This window comes from Geotrypetes seraphini, chromosome 15, assembly GCF_902459505.1.
Source record: "Geotrypetes seraphini chromosome 15, aGeoSer1.1, whole genome shotgun sequence".
NCBI classification, from domain to species: domain Eukaryota; kingdom Metazoa; phylum Chordata; class Amphibia; order Gymnophiona; family Dermophiidae; genus Geotrypetes; species Geotrypetes seraphini.
The window spans coordinates 56,652,530-56,672,045 of record NC_047098.1 but is presented as its reverse complement, the minus strand read 5'-3'; the positions used below and the strand labels follow the sequence as shown (position 1 = coordinate 56,672,045).

Genomic DNA, 19,516 nt, shown 5'->3' with positions numbered 1-19,516 from the left:
GTGTACCGCAGCACATAGTTTGCGAAACACTGGTCTAATATATTAAAACCCCAGGGCTGCACACATTCCTACCCTCAATATTCACCCATACATACTCTGCCCCAAATACCCCAAAATTTCCACACTTATCAGCCCCTCATTCTTCCTCTCATTCCCTGACTGGAGCTCTGAAGGGGATTTTCTCCTCTCCCTAGTCCCTACTCCCTTGGAAGAGATGGTGTTATGGTGGCCCATCTTAAGTTTTACATCTGGGACCCACTTATACCACCAGTTTAGATTTCTTTTTTTAATAGGATAGAATCATCACATTGTGGATTCCTCACTGTGCGTGTTGCTATGAGTCAGTGGCCGACTCGGTGGCATAATCCATCCAATAGAAAAATATCTAAACAGATTGAACCAAATATACTATTGTCTTAGGAATAAAATATAAATCAGCATAAACAAGGTGGAGCACTAATAATAATCTTGTTTAATTGCTACCTGAATTCCTTTGCTAGAACTGCTGCATTACCTAACACGGTTTCCATCAAGTAATCGGAGTCCTCGGAAGTTGTGTGATTTGTCGCAGAGTCGGGAACTTCATCCAAGTTGAGTGAGGGGTCTGGAAACAGAAAAAAAAAAAAATGTTTTGGGATACCCTCTTCTATTTACAGGCCGCTGGACTCCCAGGGTCCATTACCAAGGAAAATGTTTTTAAAAAAAAGACAGTGAGTGAAGAGCCTAATCCAAGGATAATATAACGGGTAGAAAAGCTAGCAACCCACTTGCGGTACTGCCAAATTGAAGATGGAATGGGGATGCAAAAGAGAGAGAGAGAAGCACTGTTTCTTCTTTTTTCTTTTTGCAACCTATGTAGTTCAGTATCAGCTGTTTGAACTGCACTGGGATCTGTAGATACAGAGTGCCACGGGGTTCACAGAAAACGGATCAGTGAATTGCGAAGATCACAGGAAGAAGATTAACTGTTCCCCTTAACTGTATCCTTAACTGTACTTGTTTTTCTGTCTTGCCTTTTTAGATTGTAAGCTCTTTCAAGCAGGGACTGTTTTCTTACTCTTTGTGACCCTGTACAGCACTGCGTGCGTCTGGCAGCACTATAGAAATAATTAATAGTAGTAAGAAGATAAGACATCAGCTAACCCACCAGTGGACCAGCTAAAGAGACTCAGGGACTAGGGATATGAGGAGTTCCCCTCTTAAACAGATGTAGTGAGACTCAAAATTACCCGTGTCAGATGCTATATTAATGTCAGTGTTGGGAGCAGTCGACATGCAGACTTAAGCAACAGGTAAGCTGCTTCCAGCCACAAGCTGAACTAATTCCAAATATTCAGTGCTGGGGCATGTGCAGCTCCTGGCACTAAACAGCTGGGTATGTTCACCAGCTGATAGTAAGACTAGTACCTGGTTAACTAAGTGCACAGACTTAGGACAACTATTTTGCTGTCCTAACTTAATGCGGTTGCTGCTTACTGGCTGAGTCTGCCATAACTCTGCCCCTGGCCTGCCCCTAACCTATCCAGTTAGGGAATGGATGGTTGACAGACATATTTATCTGCAGTAATTAACTGCCACTGAATACCAGCTGCTGGGCCATTCAGCGGGGTTTAACCGGGTCAGAATCTCTCCTGTCTAGTAAAACCCTTTTGCATATCTACCCCTGAAATTCTGATTCAAATCAATGGAGACACCATTCTTCGGCAATGCTTGTCCTTGAGTGGGGGGGGGGGGGGTGGTTCAACTTCTCAAAAAATGTAAACAAAGAGTTAGATAATAGATCAGTTGAGAAAGACGCTAAGGGCTGTTAGACTGTCCAATATACTTCTTTTCATTGTGATGTAGACCAGTGTTCTTCAACCACCAGTCCATGGACCGGTGCCAGTCTGCAGAAATTTCCTGCAGGTCCACAGGACCAGCACGTGCATCGGGCCCGAGACAGTGTTCTTCAGCCGCCGGTCCATGGTGCGATCAATGTGGCATTGTCTTCAAGCCAGCTACCCTTTTCCTCAGAGCTACAATACACAAAGCTGTGGGCAGAGGCTCCTACGCACGTCCTGCATCTGATCTGGAAGCCTTCTCTTTGACATCGCAACATCAGAGGGAAGGCTTCCAGATAAGGCATGGGACGCGTGAGTAGCCGCTGCTCACAGCTTTGTGTACCGCAGCACTGAGGAAGAGGGAGCCAGCCCAAAGATAATATCAGGGGACGGCATAAAAAGGCCAGACGGGAGCAGGCCAAAAGGCAAGGCACAGCATGGAGGGAGAGAGACAACAGCAGTAGGGGGATTGCTTTTATTTTTTAATTTAGTGATTGATTTACATCTGCTGTCTGTTCAGGAAGAAATGCATTTGTTTCTTTTCCTCTGGGGTTGTACTGCATGCAGAGTCTTGCATCTTAGGGTTTGTTTGTATATATTAGTACTTTTAATTTTTGGTCCCATATTTGCATGGGGTTATCTGTGTTCTGGTAAGAATGAATATTGAGAAGCATACAGTGTGTTTTCTGTAGTTTAATTTTGTGGTTAACCATTATGTGTTGTTAATATGATTATATTGTATGTGTGTGTGTGTGTATACTCTATATGAAAAATGAATGGAAAAAATGGTGTTACAATTAGTATTATTATGGGGGCGGGTCTGGGGCGGAGATTGGATGGAGATGGGCAGGGTCTGGCCCACGACTTAGCCCCGTGTTCTTCAACTGCCAGTAAGCAGACCAGTGCCGGTCCACAAAATAATTATTTTATTTCCGCCGGTCCTTAGGTGTCAAAAGGTTGAAGAACATTGACGTAGACAAGAGAGTCTCAAGTCTGTCCTGGAAGCACTATCCGATCAATTTGGGCCTCAGGACATACACTACAAGTGCTGTTCGATAAATAGAGCTTGGGTTTTGCATAGGTCTGCCGTTCCTCAAGTGTCTCAAGTTTATTAAAAATTTGATTGATCGCCTATCACAGTTTCTAGGCGATGTAAATTAAAATATGGGAATGTAAAAAGACAAAAACATATAAAACAAATTACATAGTCAAGGACAGACCAACTATTAAACAAAAGGGAAGGAGAAAAACGACAATAAAATTCAAGAAAAGGAAACATAAAAAGGAAAAAAACTAGAGGGAGTGAAGAAGGGGAGAGATGTTCTTATTCATGACTCTGGCTCACTAAATTGGGGGAAAAAAGGGAAGACATCATTGCATCTGTCCTACCCCATTTTGGCAATTTGCCTGTTGATTATCCATTCCCCTTAACTGTATCCTTAACTGTTTGTCTGTCTTGGCTGTTTGGATTGGAAGCTCTTTCAAGCAGGGACTGTCTTCTTTGTGACTGTACAGCGCTGCATACGTCTGGTAGTGCTATATAAATAATTCATAGTAGTAGTGTGAAGAGTTTCAGTCTTTGGGAAGTAGAGCTGAGATTGTGATGTCATAATGCCTCATTCTACCAATGCCTAATAGCCAACCTCATCAGTGATGTCACAATGGCTTGATTGTCCTGTACTCCCCTCTGCTCTCCAACACAGTCAGAAGATTAATTGTTCTCCTTAACTGTATCCTTGACATTCTGTTTGTCTGTCTTGGCTGTTTAGATTGTAAGCTCTTTTGAGCAGGGACTGTTTTCTTCTTCTTTGTGAGACTGTGCAGCGCTGCGTGCGTCTGGTAGCACTATAGAAATAATTAATAGTAGTAGTAACTAAGAAAAAGCTCCACAGACTCCAACAGATTCAGAACGCCACGGCCAAGCTCATCTTCGCTAAAAGTAAATTTGACCATGTCTCCCCGCTCCTGGCCAAGCTCCACTGGCTTCCGATAATCGCCAGGGTCCACTATAAATGCGCCTGTTTAGCTTTCAAAATCCTATATGGTATCCTCCCTCCCTTTATCCCTCTTTCTTGGAATTCCTCAAACCCTAATACCACCAGATCCTCCCACAAATTAAAACTGTCCTTCCCCTCGCTAAAAGGCATTTCCCATACAGGAAAGCTAGGGACCTCCCTCCACTTCAAAATCACTGAGCTCTGGAACAACTTTACCTCCCCTCTTCGGAACTTGAGCTCTCTCCAAGTTTTCCGCAAACATCTGAAAACCTGGCTTTTCTCAAAAAATGTAAGTCTCCCTCCAACTTAGGAATCAAGGAAACTCTTATATCTTGGCATCCCAAGTCCTCTAAATTTTCTTCACACTTCTACCTCTAACCCTCTGTTGTAGTTCCTTCCTATTTTTCCTACTGTAAACCGCGTCGAGCTCTACGAACGTGGAGATGATGCGGTATACAAACCTAAGGATTAGATTAGATTAGATTACCGTAGTCGTAAAATGCTTTCCTATGTTGAAAATTTAGCATGGAAGTAACGCCTAACGTTTGATGCCATAAACAGAAGTCCCCTGTAAAGGTGGCTTAGGGGAAACACACTTTCAGGAAAGACTGAACATCATTTTAAAATGTTGACCATGACATTTAGAGCTGAACCTCAATATTTTCAGTGCTGAAATGTACCCAGATACCAGTGCTGAATATCTGGGTAGAAGGGGGAAAGGGATAGGTGGGATTTGATCTACCACCTTTTTGTGGTTACAATCAAAGTGCTTTCTCCGATATAATAAAACCCTTAGTGCGCATGTGCAGTAGGGGCCTGCAGCAGTTTCTCCATCGGCCTCCGTCCTCGTGCGCATACACAGCAATGGCTTCCCCCTCCCACATCCCAGCCAGCCTGCGCCTCAATGAACGGCAAATGTCCAGGCCTCTAGGGGTCAAGGCACCGCTGCCAGGCACACAGACAGGGATTAGCAGGGTTTCCCCAGCCTGAGGGAAGCCGCTGGGCATGGGGGAACATGACTGTGGCTCTTCAGCGTTGGGACTGGGTTCGCTTGACGGGAAGCCAAGGAGCCGGAGGTAAAAGGGAGGAGAGCTGTGATCGGACATCTTGCCTGAGAGAGACAGAAAGAAAGAAAGACAGACAGCGGGCAAGGAGAGAGAGACATTCGATTATCCCTGCAGGATGACTAAGTCTAAGGAGTCCTTTTATCAAGCCGCGTTAGCGGGGTTAGCGCGTCGGACATTTCATCACGCGCTAACCCCAGCGGCCGGTTAAAAAACTAACACCTGCTCAATGCAGGCGTTAATGGCTAGGATGGCAGGCGGTTTAACGTGCGGTATTACGTGCGTTAAACCCCTACCACAGCTTGATAAAAGGACCCCTAAGTCAGCCCACATCCCATCTCAACCATTCCTCCAAATATGCCCCTTTCAGCTCTGGGCGCACAGCAGCATTCAGAGGCCTAAAAACTCCTTGGATATGTCCAAAAAATAGATTTGATTATCGGCACTTGGACAACCTGTGGGCGGGTTTTTAGACGTGTTTTAAGTTTTGATTATGAGCCCTATAACTTCCAGCTCTGCTACCGGACTACCCAGATATTGTTGGGATAGTCAGTGAAGATTTTCATTGGCATTATCTGGATAATATCATTGAAAATTAGTGTGGGCTCGGTGAGTGGTACTTAGATGGATATGAGCTGCTCCTACCCACAAAGTGTCACTGAATATTGACCCGAATTCACTTTATGTTACAACTATGCACAGCACCTGCACTCTTCCTCACTCCAAACACAATAGAAAGATTAATATCTACCTGGAACAGTAACTTGGATTATATCCATATCTTCCAGTTCTTGTTTGATAGGTTTTATCCCTCCCATTTCTCTAGAAGTCCCTATAATGAGAGAAATAAAAATCAGACAGAAATAAAGTTTATGTCCATTAGGAATTTCTAAGCTATTAGGAAAATGGCCATGAAGTCTGATCCAGAGTATTTAGGTTATATAATGCCCTTTCTACATTTTACAGGAAGGATAATTTTATAACAGGTCCCAAAAAAGTACCGATTTTTTTTTGCTAATTTTATAAACGTGGAGGGGCATAATAAAAAAATACATCCAAGTCCTTTTTGGGCATAGGGCGCTAGTCGCATTGGGGGCTAGTCCAACTTGGCAGTACCCCAAGTCAGCAGCATCTAAAGTCCATTCTCGAAAAATATGTCCAAAATATTTTTATTTTTCGAAAATCGTCTACTTCTACGTCCAGTCATTTGATTGTGCAGACCGCCAAGATGTTTCGGCTGAACATGAATTCAGACCAGGGGCTCTCAACCCAGTCTTGGGGACACCCCAAACCAGACTGCTTTTCAAGACATCCACAATGAAAGTACATGAGATTAATTTGTATGCAAGTCTCATTCATGCATGTTTATTGTAGGTATCCTAAAAAAGTGACTGGCTGTGTCCCAAGGACTGGGTTGAAAGCCTCTGGTGGCATAGTAAGGGGGGTGGACCTCCCTGGGCGCCGTCTTGGTGGGAGCACCAGTACCCCTCCTCCTCTCCGCCCCCCTCTCCCTGCTCCTCTCCCCGCTGTGTGTGCGCCTTCACTTCCCCCCCACCGTATCTCTAGTTCTTCACCACCGCCACCGTACCTCAAGTTCTTTGCCACCTTTTTATTGGGTGATAAAACATCAAATTAGCCTCACATGGCAAGAAAACAGGCTTTGTGAATAATTTACCTGGTTCACATTCTCCGGATGTGCTGCAACAGTCGGACCTAAAAGAACACAAATGACAAACAAGCCTGTGACTTAGGCAGACCTGTGAGCTTCAAATGCCCATGTGATAAAGGCCAGACAGAATTTAGTCCTAGATGTAAAGAAACAACCAACTTTTAGCAATTACTAAAGCAAAACTCAAAAAGAGAATGGAAAACATTTAAAATCAGGAATGGGCCCCAGTGTTTCAGCGGCAGTGCTTGAGCTGAGTTTGGCCTCTGAGTATGGTTTATACCTCTTGGGTCGTCAGGCCCAGCACATGCTGCACTATCAGTCCCAGTGACACCCCTTTCCGCAAAAATGGAGGAAAAATCTATTGTCTCCTATGCAATCATTACTGCAACAAACCTGAAACATGTGGAGGGTAATCCTATTGGGGGCTCCTACATTTAGGTGCCTACAGTGTGCCAATTTGGAGCTTATTCTGGATAGAAATGTACGAGTGAGATTTCTTTTCTGTTGCAATTTTTTGTGTTCTTTCCTCTTTCTAGTATTTTTAAATTGCGAGCTGCTTTGGACTTCTCTCGCAACAAAAGTGGTTAGAGAAACCCCTGATAAATAAAAATAAGGTAGAGGTGGCTTCCCTCTGTTAATTCCCCCAGCTGAGCACTGTGTGTTGCTGCATCTTCTTATCTAGTTTGTCTAGAATGTTAGAAATGATCAGGAAAGGAATGGAAAACAACGATGAAAATGTTAAAAAGCCCTTGTATTGCTCTATGGTACTGCCATACCTCAAATACTGTGTGCAATTCTGGTCACCATATCTCAAAAAAGATATAGCTACTCTTTCTGTGAAGTACAGTGGTACCTTGGTTTGCGAGCATAATTCATTCCAGAAGCACTAAAGATACTCGGGGTCATCATCGATGACAAATTTAGTCCTAAAGATACTCGGGGTCATCATCATCGATGACAAATTTTCTTATCAAGAACACATCAGTAATACAGTTAAATGTTGCTTCTACCGTTTGCGTTTGATTCGCTCCATGTCCAAATTTCTAGAACCCAAATCCTTAAACATCTTAATACATTCTCTTGTCATCGCTAAGCTTGACTATTGCAATTCGCTACTGTTTAGAACCTCACGGTACAGCGGTATATAAGAAATAAAATTATTATTATTATTATTATTATTACGCAAAAGGAAAAAAAACGCTTACAAATAATCCAGAACACGGCAATTAAAATTATTCACAACGGAAAAAAATATGACCACGTAACTCCTTTTCTCATAGACTCGCACTGGCTTCCCATTAATCAACGTATAACATATAAAATATTGCTTCAAGTATTTAAAACATTATCTACTAACGAACCTCAATTTATCGACCGACTACTAATTCCATACAACACGACTCGGTCTCTTCGTTCCACAACTCAAGGGTTGCTTATGGTTCCTTCCTTGAAAATTATTGGAACCAGACGTCATGATATATTGCTATAAAACAGTATTTGGTTTATCCCCAAGCTACATCATCCCTCACTTCGCCCTGAATCACAGCATCAAGGACTCCCGCAGAATCCAACTCTTCGCCTACCCCTCCCTTAAACTTTGCCACTCTAAAAAATTCCTCGACAAAACCCTCGCCTTCCAAGCCACTAAGCTAAACCCATGGTTATCCCAAATGGCCCTTAAGGCCCCCAACTACCTCGGCTTTAGAAAACTACTCAAAACCCGCCTCTTCCAAGACCAGGATCCCAACGCCCCTTCTATCTAACAACCCCTCTCCCCTCTACATCCTTCCCTCACCCCCCCTGGCAATTTTGATCAATTTGTTATTGAACCGCTTGTAACCCCGCTCAACTAATGTAAACCACTTGTAACCTTGTTTAAGAGAAATGTGAACCGCCTAGAACTCTTCCGGGTATGGCGGTATACAAAAATAAAGTTATTATTATTATTATTATTATTATATTCTCAGTAATGGCCCCTCTTACCTGGAATTCCCTGCCTTTATACATAAGAGAAACAAAAGACCTCAAAATATTCAAAACCTATTTAAAAACTTTTCTCTTTAAAGCTTCCTTTAATCTTTAAACCAAATCTTTTTTAATAAATTTTATCCCAAACCTCATGTTTTTTCCCTGCCTGGCTTTTCCTTTCTTCTCATCTGAAGAACAACAATTTTGTAACTTTTATCCTCCCTTTTTCCTTTCCGTATGTACCTGAGCATGTTTGTTTTGTCAGTTTGTTTTTTTCCTTATTTTTAAAAAACTATACAACGTATATTTTATTGTTATTCGCTTAGTATGTAATAAGCGATTCATCAAATTTGATTAAACTTGAAACTTGAAGCATGCTCGTAATCCAAAGTGCTTGTATATTAAAGCAAATGTTCCCACAGAAAATCGTGGAAACTCGGATGATTCGTTCCACATCCCAAAATCTTGTAGTAAGTAGATGCAGAAGAGGCAGAACACAGCACATCAGTTTTGAAGCACTTTCGCTGCAGCGCTGCTGCCACAAACAAAGTTGGAGGAGCATGAGGACCGACAGCTTGAGGAAGGAAAGGAGAGGCAGGCTGGGGAAATAGCAAGAGGGGGAAAAAAGGAAAGAGGCAGGATGTGAATAGCAGACATGCCAAGTCACAGCTTAAGGGACCCGGTCTCACCTTTGGCTCCCTCCTCTCCAGCAACTTGGCTCTCTTTGTTCCATACCTGTTCTGTTCCTGGGCTTCCGTTCCCATAAACTGTGCTCGTTTGAAGTGCGGGCTGCGGGGTGCTCTAGTGGCTACGAGCGCTGTCCCGCCAAACGATCATATACACGTGCATTACGTATAGACACGCACAACATAAGCGCTCCTCGATGTTGTGCGTGCTTACACATGACGTGCATGTACGCGCTCGGTTTGAGTGTTTTGCTCATCTTGCAAAACACTCGCAAACCAAGGTTTGACTTTATTTCTTTCAGGTTACTTCTGTGTCCATCCCCTTTCACCTTCATCCTATGCCCAATACACAATCCTGGAGGAACCCCAGCCAGTCAAGGTTTCAGGCTATCTGCAATAAATATTCATTAGATTTGCATGCAATGTAGGCAGTGCATGAAATCTAAGTCATTAATATTCATTGTGGATATTTTTATTTATTTAAGTTATTTATATACTGTCTATTAATGGAAGTTGTCTAAGCGGTTGCATGGATCTCCACAATGAATATTAATGAGTTAGATTTGCATGCACTGCCTCCACTTGAGGATGACAAAATTCCCCCTACCTATTGTATTTTTCCCCTCTCCCTCTCCTTTTCAAATTTATCTCTCGATGTAACTATGTTCTTCTTTCCCCCTTTTTCTCTTGGTTTCCTCTGAAATCCCCAATTTTAACATGACAGTTTTTATCTTTTTATTGTATTAACTTTATTGTAAACCATCTAGATATGTATGATAGATGGTATATCAAGAAACCACTGCTATACCCCCTCATTCCTGAGCTTCCTCTCAACTGAAAGAGACTCACCTCCTGTGCATTTATGCCATGGAAGTATTTAAACATCTCTATCATATCTGCTGTCTCTCATCTTTCTTCTACATGGTGCCTAGAATAACAGGGAAGGAAGAAGCCTACTTTTTTTTTTGCCCATTTTATTAAGACCCACAGGCGCCTAAGTATCTTTATAAAATACTAGTAGACATCTTGCATACATTATACCTACACAATTTTTTTTTCTTCTTTCTTCTTTCGTTTTATGGTTTTAGTTTGTAGAAGGGGGGAGGTGGGTATAGTATTAGTAGCTTTTTATATATTGTTGATGGCATGTAACTTGTTTTTTTGCTTTATGTTTCTGATGGTTTGTTTTTCTTTTTATCCTATTATGTAAATTACAGTGGCGTACCAAGGGGAGGGCCGTTCACCCCGGGTGCACGGCTTGGGGGGGGGGCACAGCTGGCCAGGTCCGGGTCCTCCTGCCCTACCTATCCCCCGGCCCGCGCCACTGCAATCTTACCTCCCCCCGCTGACAAGAAGTCTTTCCAACGTCAATTCTGATGTCGGAGAGGACGTTCCGAGCCAGCCAAGCAGTGATTGGCTGGCACAGAACGTCCTCTCTGACGTCAGAATTGACATCGGAAAGACTTCTTGTCGGCGGGGGGAGGTAAGATTGCCGGCGCGGACCGGTGGAAAGGAAGGGGAGAGGCGCTTTTTTTTTCTTTTTTTCCGTCGCAGAGAGGGCAGGATGTAGGCAGGCAAGCTGGCTGGCTTTAGCGCAGCAGGGAGGGAGGGAGATAGGTAGGCAGACAGGCAGGCTGGCTTTGGGGGTGGACAAAATCTGGAAGGCAGTGGAGGGGACATAAGAAGGCACTGGGGACACTAAGGACATGGGAAGGAGGCACTGGGGGCACCATGGACACGGGAAGGAGGCACTGGGTGCACCATGGACACGGGAAGGAGGCACTGGGGGCACTAAGGACATGGGAAGGAAGGAGGGAAGGAATAGAAAGGGACAATTGTTGGGCCTGAGTGCAGAAAGAAATAAATGAAAGAAAGGATACACAGTCAATTAATAGATGTCCCCTTTTGATGAAAAAAATAAATGGTCACGTTACCTCTGACTTACTTTCTCTGCAGCAGAGTCGGCAGCCGCGCTGAGGTGCAGGAAGGTCCCGCAATGACTCGTCTGCCGGCTCTGCTCCGGAAGAAGTAAGTTACGTCGGAGGGGCTGGACCCGGCAGATACAATCATTGCGAGACTTTGCCACAACTCCCTGCATCTGCCGGAGCAGAGCCAGCAGAAGAGTCATCGCGGGACCTTCCAGCTTGCGGCTGCTGAGTCCGCTCCAGAGCAAGTACGTCGGAGTGGGGTGGACTGGCAGCCGGCAGCTATAGTCATCGTGGGACCTTGCTGCATGAAGGGAGAGAAAGGAGCAGGATTGCTGGAATGGAAGAGTGGTGGAGGGAAAGAAAGGGGGCAGGGGGGTATTGAAGGGTGGTGCTGATAGAACTGATGTACAGAGAAAGGGGAGAGACATAAGGGGGAAGGATATTGGAGGGAAAGAAAGGGGGCAGATGCTGATTAAAGAGGGATGGATGGCGAGAGAAAGGGCAGACATTGGGTGGTAGTGGGGAGCCTATGCTGAATGGAAGTGCAGATGGGAGAGATAACGGAGCAAATAAGGAAGGAAATGGGAGGAGAGAAAGAGGGGAGCAGACGTTGGATAGAAGTGGACAGAGAGAGGAGACGGTACTAGATGGAAGGGTTGGAGAAAGAGATTACAGATTTTAAGCCTGCTGGGACAGACAGGGACAAATGCTCGAAGACCTGAATAAATTCATGTAAACCATTCTGAGCTCCCCTGGAAAACGGTATAGAAAACTGAATTAATAAATAAATCACAACTCCGCCCACATTCTGCCTACTGTACAAGTGTCTGATGGCTGGTACTACATGTACTTGTAGGCATGATCTAATTTTAGAAAATTATTTTATGTGGAAAATGTTTTATATAATTACCCTCCACAAATTGTATTCCCTATGGGGAGAGGGGGACCAATAACATAGCACTGTACTGCAACACCAGACCAACTCAGGGAAAATTTCAGCACAAGATATTTCAAAACATGCCTCTAGAAATCTCAAAGAAACACAATATCTACTTTATCTTAAATGAATTTCCTTGAAGCTTACAGCAGAAACCACAATCTGTAAAAACCAGGGGCCTCATTTACACTGGCTTCCGGTACAGCAGAGAGTGCAATATAAGGTGTTATCCATAGTACATCAAGTTTTATATCAGACGGCCCCAGTGTATTTTCAAACATTTCTGGAGATATATCGACCAGGAAAAATGTTGAAGGCCAAGGGTGGGATGAGATTGACAGTGACTAGGGGATTGGGAGTGCACCATGCTGTGATGAGGACTACAAAGTTCTCAATAGCTGGGGGGAAAAATGTGGAATCCACCAACACGGAACTTGTGACTCTGTGCCGATTGTGTAAATTTGAAGAAGTTGCTGAAAACACAGTTATATGTTAATGCATTTATGTAATATCTCTTAGCAGTTAGTAATGAAGATGTAAAGTAAGATGTTCTCGTCTTCGTAATATTTGTCTTTTTTTTTTTTGTAAATCATTTTTATTGAAGTATGTTTGTTTAATTGGAAACCGCTTAGTAACAGGAGGTATATAAATTTTTTAAATAAATACATTTACCAATATGCAATAATGCAAATTAATATAAATTAAGTGTACAGTTATTAAATAGGTTCTATTGAGCATAACTGGGTTTTCATTATTTAATGTGCGTTACATCATGTTAATGAGCATTAAAGTACCTTACCACCTTAATGCTTGTTAATAAATGAGGCCCCGTATTTGATTTTCTGTCTTTGTAGAATGATTCCTGCCACAGCTTATCTGCCAAGTGAACTGTGAGGCAAGAAGTACAGCACATTTATGAAACTGAAAGCTACAATCCGTGGTGTAACAAGGGTAAGGGTCCCCCCCCGGCACCTTCTCTCCACCCCCCTGCTCCTTCCACGCCAACAGCAAAATTTACAGAACTCTAGGAAAATGCTGAAAAGACACCTGTTCTGGGTCTGAGTTTGGCTAAGGGAGAATGAGTGGTGACTGTCGAATGCTGAGTATTGGTCACGGAGGTGTTCGATGGTCGTCTATTCTATTTGGCATAATGATGTGTGTTACTGAGGCGTCCTGTATGCTATATGCAATTTTATATTTTGATATATTTTAGGGTTTGGCCAGTTGTTTGGCCTTAAATGTTGTTCGTCGTTGATGCGATGTGTATATCATATGAAATTTGATTTTTATATGTAAGTGTGTAATTTGTTTTACAGTGCTTTTTTTATGTGATTTGTATGATAAATGTTATGACTTATTTTGTATGTTGTTATGTAACTCGCCCTGGATAAGGGCGGGCAATAAATAACCAAAAAAACAACCTCACCCCCACCACTACACTCGCGCCCTCCCTTCCTACCCCCATAGATAGATGGTAGTAAAATAACTGTAGTAAAATAACTTTTTAAATCTTTGCCAGCATAAGCAGCTTCTCTGGCCTGCTGTTTGCGCTGGCTTTCCCTCTGACTTCACTTCCTGGCCCATGGCCCGGAAGTGATTTCAAAGGGAGCTAGGCCAGCGTAAGCAACAGGCTAGAGTAGTTGCTCTCACTGGCAAAGATTTTAAAGAAGTATGGGGAAGTGGGAAAGGGAGGGTACGACCGTGGAATGGGGGGGCAGAGAGGTGTCAGCAACACAGAGCCCAGAGCTGTGCATGCCCCCCACCCCTACCCCTCTCCTTACTACATCACTGGCTACAATGTTGTCTTCAGTCACAGACCTTTTGATGACAAAGTGAATGTTGTGCCTTTCTTCCAGTATCCGTTTGAGCTTAGGGACGCCATAGGTGCAAGGTCGTTTGAAAGGAATTTTATCTGGGATGCCAATTATTTCCACAGCTTCTGGGTCGCAGGCAATCTTCCGGTAGGGGACGGGAACCATATGATCAAGACCTAGAGCTTCAGCTTCAGGGAAAAAAAATAATGGTCAGGGAGTTTGAACATTGAAGAAGGGGGTGAAAAGTATTGGACAGAAAAAAAAAATGACATCAAAGGTTTTCTAATCAATCACAATGTGTGGAGGGGCATAATAAAAAAAAACGTCTAAGTCCCCTTTTGGCCTAGGCCCTAAACGCTGAAAGTAGAAGCAGGGAAAATGTTCATTCTCAAAAAAACATCCAAAAGGAGGGTTCTTTTGATAATGGCCTGCCTCCACCTTCAGCTGTTTCAATGCCCAGATCACCACTACATCTACACTTACAAAATATAATAAAACACAAAAAAGCCTAAGTCCCAAACGCCAGTCCTTCACCTAAAAGCTGGATTCTGTAACCAGTGTCTGTCAAAACCAACACTGGTTACAGAATCCCCCCCCCCCCCCCACAGCAACGACTGCAGCAGGAGAGATGACTCATCTCCCCTGCCGCGATCCATCACCCCCCCTCACCGAACCGATGCGAGCCCAATCCCTCCAGCCCCACACCCGCCCGATCCGATATGGGCAGGAAGGAGGCCAGGACCTCCTGCCCCGCCGAAACCCCCACCCGTGATAAGATTGGGGCTGGGTTGGGTCCATGTGCCTAAGGCCCTGCTCACAGGAGGCACCTAGGCCAATCAGGCCCTAAGGCCTGCCATTCTGCTGATGGCGGGCCTGCTGGACGGACAGACTTGGGACCCGTCTGTCCGGCCACAAAGTTGAGGTAAGGGGGGTGTTGGGGGTGGTGGGGTCACCAGGTAGGGGGTGTTCAGGGTTCGGGGAGGGCTGATCGTGGGTTAAGGGGGGCGATTGTGGGTGTGTGTGTCGAGGGCAGGAGGGCCTGGGATCCTCCTGCCCATATCTTAGTGGGGGTGGGGAGGTTGTGGGTTTCGGCAGGGCAGGAGGGGTTGGGCTCCCTCCTGCCCTGATCTTGTCACGGGTGCGGGTGTGGGTTTCGGCAGGGCAAGAGGGTTTGGGTTCCCTCCTGCCCCGATCTTAATGGGAGGGGTTTCATGGCAGGAGATATTGGGCATCTTTTCTGACGCAATGGTGATCGGCCACCCTCCTCCCCCGAACTGCGGCAATTCAGGGTGAGGATCGCGATCCTCACCCTGAAGTGCCGCGGTTCCGGGGGGTGGCTGATCACCATCGCAACAGGGGAGATAAGCCATCTCTCCTGCCGCGATGGTTACAGTGGAGGATGGGCAGGTTGCCTGGGCTGCTGAGCTCATTGCGGCATCCGCGATCAACTCAGCGTCCCCTTTTTAGGCACTTATACCTGTTTTGACTTGGTCTAATGTCTAATGTCTAGATCGGCCCACCTCCCGCCCTTTCCCCTCCTCTAAAAACGCCTCTTTTCGCTCTATGCGTTTAGAGGCAAGGGAAAGGCCTAAGCTGATTTTGGATATGTCTAAAACCAGCTTTGGTTATGAGTACTTGGACGATCAGGTTTTTTGATCATCCAAGTACCCATTTAGGCCACTTTTTAGATAGTTTTTTGTTTTGATTATGAGCCCCATGGCTTATATAGAGCTGTGGTCAAAGTTGGATGCAATATCTTTAAAGGTCTTTTTAAAAACTATGGGTTCATATATAAAATGATTTCAACAGCCAGGAGAGGCTCTGATTAGCGTGCACTAACTAGACAGTGCAGACTTTGATAGGTTAGTTTTGGGGTAGTTTAGGGCCTACAGTACAGTATATAGGGAAATCAAGTTAAATTTAGGCTTTACTACATAGCTGTCTAGACCATTCCTGAACTATTTTTTTTAAGAGAATTAAGCTGTCAGCATTACTGAAAAACATTGCAACTTGAAGCCGGATTGTTTATTCTAGGTGAGATCATGGGACAGAAAAACCACGGTGCAAGGTCATTTAGGTCATAATGATCTTGGACAATTATGCCTGCCCGTGAAGGTGGTCATAGGGTAGGTCTGCTTTGATGGGTCTATCAGAGAATGGGTTGCACGTGCTTAAGCTGACCAGGCCTTTGCATCATAGGACCAATTCCCATGACTTAATTCTCATTAAGATGGACCAGCCATAACTTGCCAAGCTCCATTACTTTCACGTTAACCGGCTGTTAGCCAGTGACAGGACTTACGATTAATGGCTATGGCGACAAATCCTACATAATGTAATGTAATGTAATTTATTTCTTATATACCGCTACATCCGTTAGGTTCTAAGCGGTTTACAGAAAATATACATTAAGATTAGAAATAAGAAAGGTACTTGAAAAATTCCCTTACTGTCCCGAAGGCTCATAATCTAACTAAAGTACCTGGAGGGTAATAGAGAAGTGAAAAGTAGAGTTAGAGGAAAAATAAAAATAAAATAAACATTTTAACAAGACAGCATTGATCTAAATACTTTGGAAGGTAGAAGAGAGGAGAGAAAGGAATAGAAGCATGATGAAGTGGAGCAAGTAAGTTTAGGAGGAGCGATTGATGTTTCCAGAAAGGGCTTCTTCAGGGAAGAGACTTGGCAGACAGTCCCAGAATGCCTATGTCTCCTCCCCTGCGATGTTCTCCCATCCATGCATTCCCTCCCAGACACACTGCCCGTGCCCCAGCCGCTCCAAGGAGGCTGCCCCAGATGAGGCCCACGGTGAATGCAGGATTCTCTCCTCTGCGGGAAAGCCGCCCGGAGCCAACATAACATGGGATTTCTTGGATATTAACCAGTCGAGTATGAGAATGAGAGCCAGAGTATAAATGTGTTTAGATATGAGTAGATGTGGGAGAGTGAGAGCATGACAGAATATGAGAGAGAATTGGTGGCCTTCAGGACTGGAAAGATATGTCATGGAGAAGGATATCTCACTGGAGGTGGAGGAGGAGGAGGCGGAGCAACAATCTCTCTATGGCCAGAGGTGAGAAAATTCTATTCATATTGAGCTAACATCAGAAAAGCTGCTACTGTGAAATGATTTTAAAACTGGATTCATTTAGGAGCATTATTAGCCCGACAGCAGGTAGCAAAGCTTATTCACCAAACAGGGGGTAAGTTAGAGTAAATATGTGGTACTGACTGTGTAGAAACATTAACCATAACATCTTATTGAGGCACAGAGATTGTAAATTGCTACATATTTCTTTAATCTGACCTTAATTAAGATTGTTAATTAATCTGTGTTACTATTAATTTGAGCTAAATAAAAGCCATACTTTAAATCCTAAGCACCACGTGTGTGTGTTTGTGTAAAAGGATCAGCATTAAGGGGGTTTACAGGGCCCCCTTTACAAAGCGCGCGCTAGTTTTTAGCGCTGGCTAAGGTGGTAAAAACTCCAATGCTCATGAGCGTCGGAGCTATTACTGCCGTGGCCAGCGCTAAAAACACTAGTGTGGTTTGTAAAAGGGGAGGGGGTAAATAAGGTTTAAAAAAAAAACCCAAATGATCCCATAACTTCTAAATAGGAGGGAGAAAGTGCTTTTGCTTTAATACTTTTACAAGTCTTGCATTCTAATGGAAAAATTACTGTAACATGGCATTTGCAAAAAGAAAAAGAAAAAAAAAAGCTTTCTTTTAGGAATGCTTTAAAAATGGGGATAGCATGCAGGAAAGATCCATGTTAAAACACGTTATGTTTAAATGATTTTTATTATTCCAGCAGTAAGAAGCAAATACAAACAGTAGTACCATTCAGGAAATAACATTTTCAACAATATAATCAGTTCCCCTCCCATCCCCCCCTTCCCCTCCCCTCCCCAAGAATCCATGGCCAATCCAACAGCTGAGAGTGGGAATAAAATCTTAAAGATTCAAAAGTCTACTGCGAGCACGCGGTGTGAGGTCCTGCCAGAAGTGCTCCCACAGCTGACAAAATTTGCGACCCGAGCCAAGAGTCAAGTCTCCCACCATGAATCTCTCCAACATGTTAAACTCATTTCTTTTGTGCATCTTAGTAAAAAGATCTCTTAATAGTTTGGTTCTGTGGCAAAGTATAGAAGAGTTTTTTGTTGTTGCTGGTAAAAGATGCAGCCAACTGACTAGAAGGTCTGACCTAGAGAATGACGCGGTGACAAAATTCATCACCGTTCCCGTCCCCGTGGATAACCACGGGAAATAAACCCATGTCATTTTCTAGTGTCTATTTCATCCTCTGTCCTACACCAGCATTCTTCAGAGCAAAGCTTGTGGGTCAGTGGTTGTGGCCATTCATACTCTGATTCTTCCCTCTTTCCTTAAAGAATGACATGAAGATGGTTTCCCGCGGTTATCCGCGGGGACGGGAACGGTGATGAATTTTGTCACCGTGTCATTCTCTAACTCTGACCAAGCCAGTCCTTGGTTTTATTCCAACACACCCCAACAAAACACAGATTACCAAAATAGAAGCCTTATGCTTATTATACCAAATTAATCAATACAAAACCAAACTCAAGGAAAAACGAAAAGCCTACTACTCCAAAATGATAGGCAAAAAACCCCCAGACACAAAAAAGCTATTTCATCTAGTAAAGAACCTCACAGATACCAAAACTTACCTCTCCACCCAAGGTATCAACCCACCAACAGCCATCCACCTAGCAGACCATTTCAAAAACAAGATCACCAATATCAGATCTACATTCATCAACACACACACCCATCTAGAAAAGATAACAACAAACCCATCAACTAGCGAAGCCATCGTAGCAGACAGAAGCTGGTCCGATTTCCCAATTCTAGTCTGGTCGGATATGAACCGACTCTACAATAAATACAGCCATGCTTCCAGTGACCTAAATAATTGCCCCACCTACATATTATCAAACGCCTCCACTACATTCAAAACCAACTTCATGCTATGGATTCAAACCACATTGACAGAAGGCCAATTCCCACAGGACCTAGGAGAGATCTTAATCACTCCAATCATAAAGGATCACAAAGGCCCAATAGATAGCCCCTCCAACTACAGACCTATCGCTTCAATACCATTGTATGTTAAAATAATAGAAGGCCTAGTGGCACAATACCTCACCGAATATCTGGAAAAACATAACCTACTCCACCACTCACAATCAGGATTCCGAACTAACCATAGCACAGAAACACTACTTGTCACATTACTAGATACAGCCCGACAACACATCAGTAAAGGAAAAAAAATGATATTAATACAATTAGACCTCTCCGCAGCATTTGACCTAGTTGACCATACCTTACTACTACAAATTCTCGACGCCATAGGAATCTCAGGCAAGGTCTACAAATGGTTTCAGGGGTTCCTCAAATCTAGAACCTACGGGGTAAAATACAATGATATAAAATCAGAACCATGGACAAATCCCTGCGGAGTTCCACAAGGATCACCTCTCTCACCTACGCTCTTCAACCTCTTTATCTCCTCCCTAGGAGCCACTTTAGATACCCTAGATGTCACATCTTTCAGCTATGCTGATGACATCACCATAATCCTCCCCTTCGACCCATCAGAGACCACCAC

The 19,516-nt window shown here is 43.8% G+C and overlaps 1 protein-coding gene across 7 annotated transcripts in view; it reads right to left on the bottom strand.

The window, feature by feature from the left end:
- Positions 1–19,516, bottom strand: part of GTF2IRD1 (GTF2I repeat domain containing 1) — a 224,296-nt gene that overhangs the window by 80,228 nt on the left and 124,552 nt on the right. For 6 of the 7 annotated variants that reach the window (XM_033922239.1, XM_033922236.1, XM_033922237.1 and 3 more), the window contains 4 exons: positions 13,888–14,071; positions 6,557–6,594; positions 5,633–5,713; positions 515–604 (listed from right to left, as the gene is read on the bottom strand). In XM_033922239.1, coding sequence (XP_033778130.1) covers positions 515–604; positions 5,633–5,713; positions 6,557–6,594; positions 13,888–14,071 — 393 coding nt within the window. The remainder of the gene's footprint in view (positions 1–514; positions 605–5,632; positions 5,714–6,556; positions 6,595–13,887; positions 14,072–19,516) is intronic. The other variant, XM_033922238.1, reaches the window with a different exon arrangement.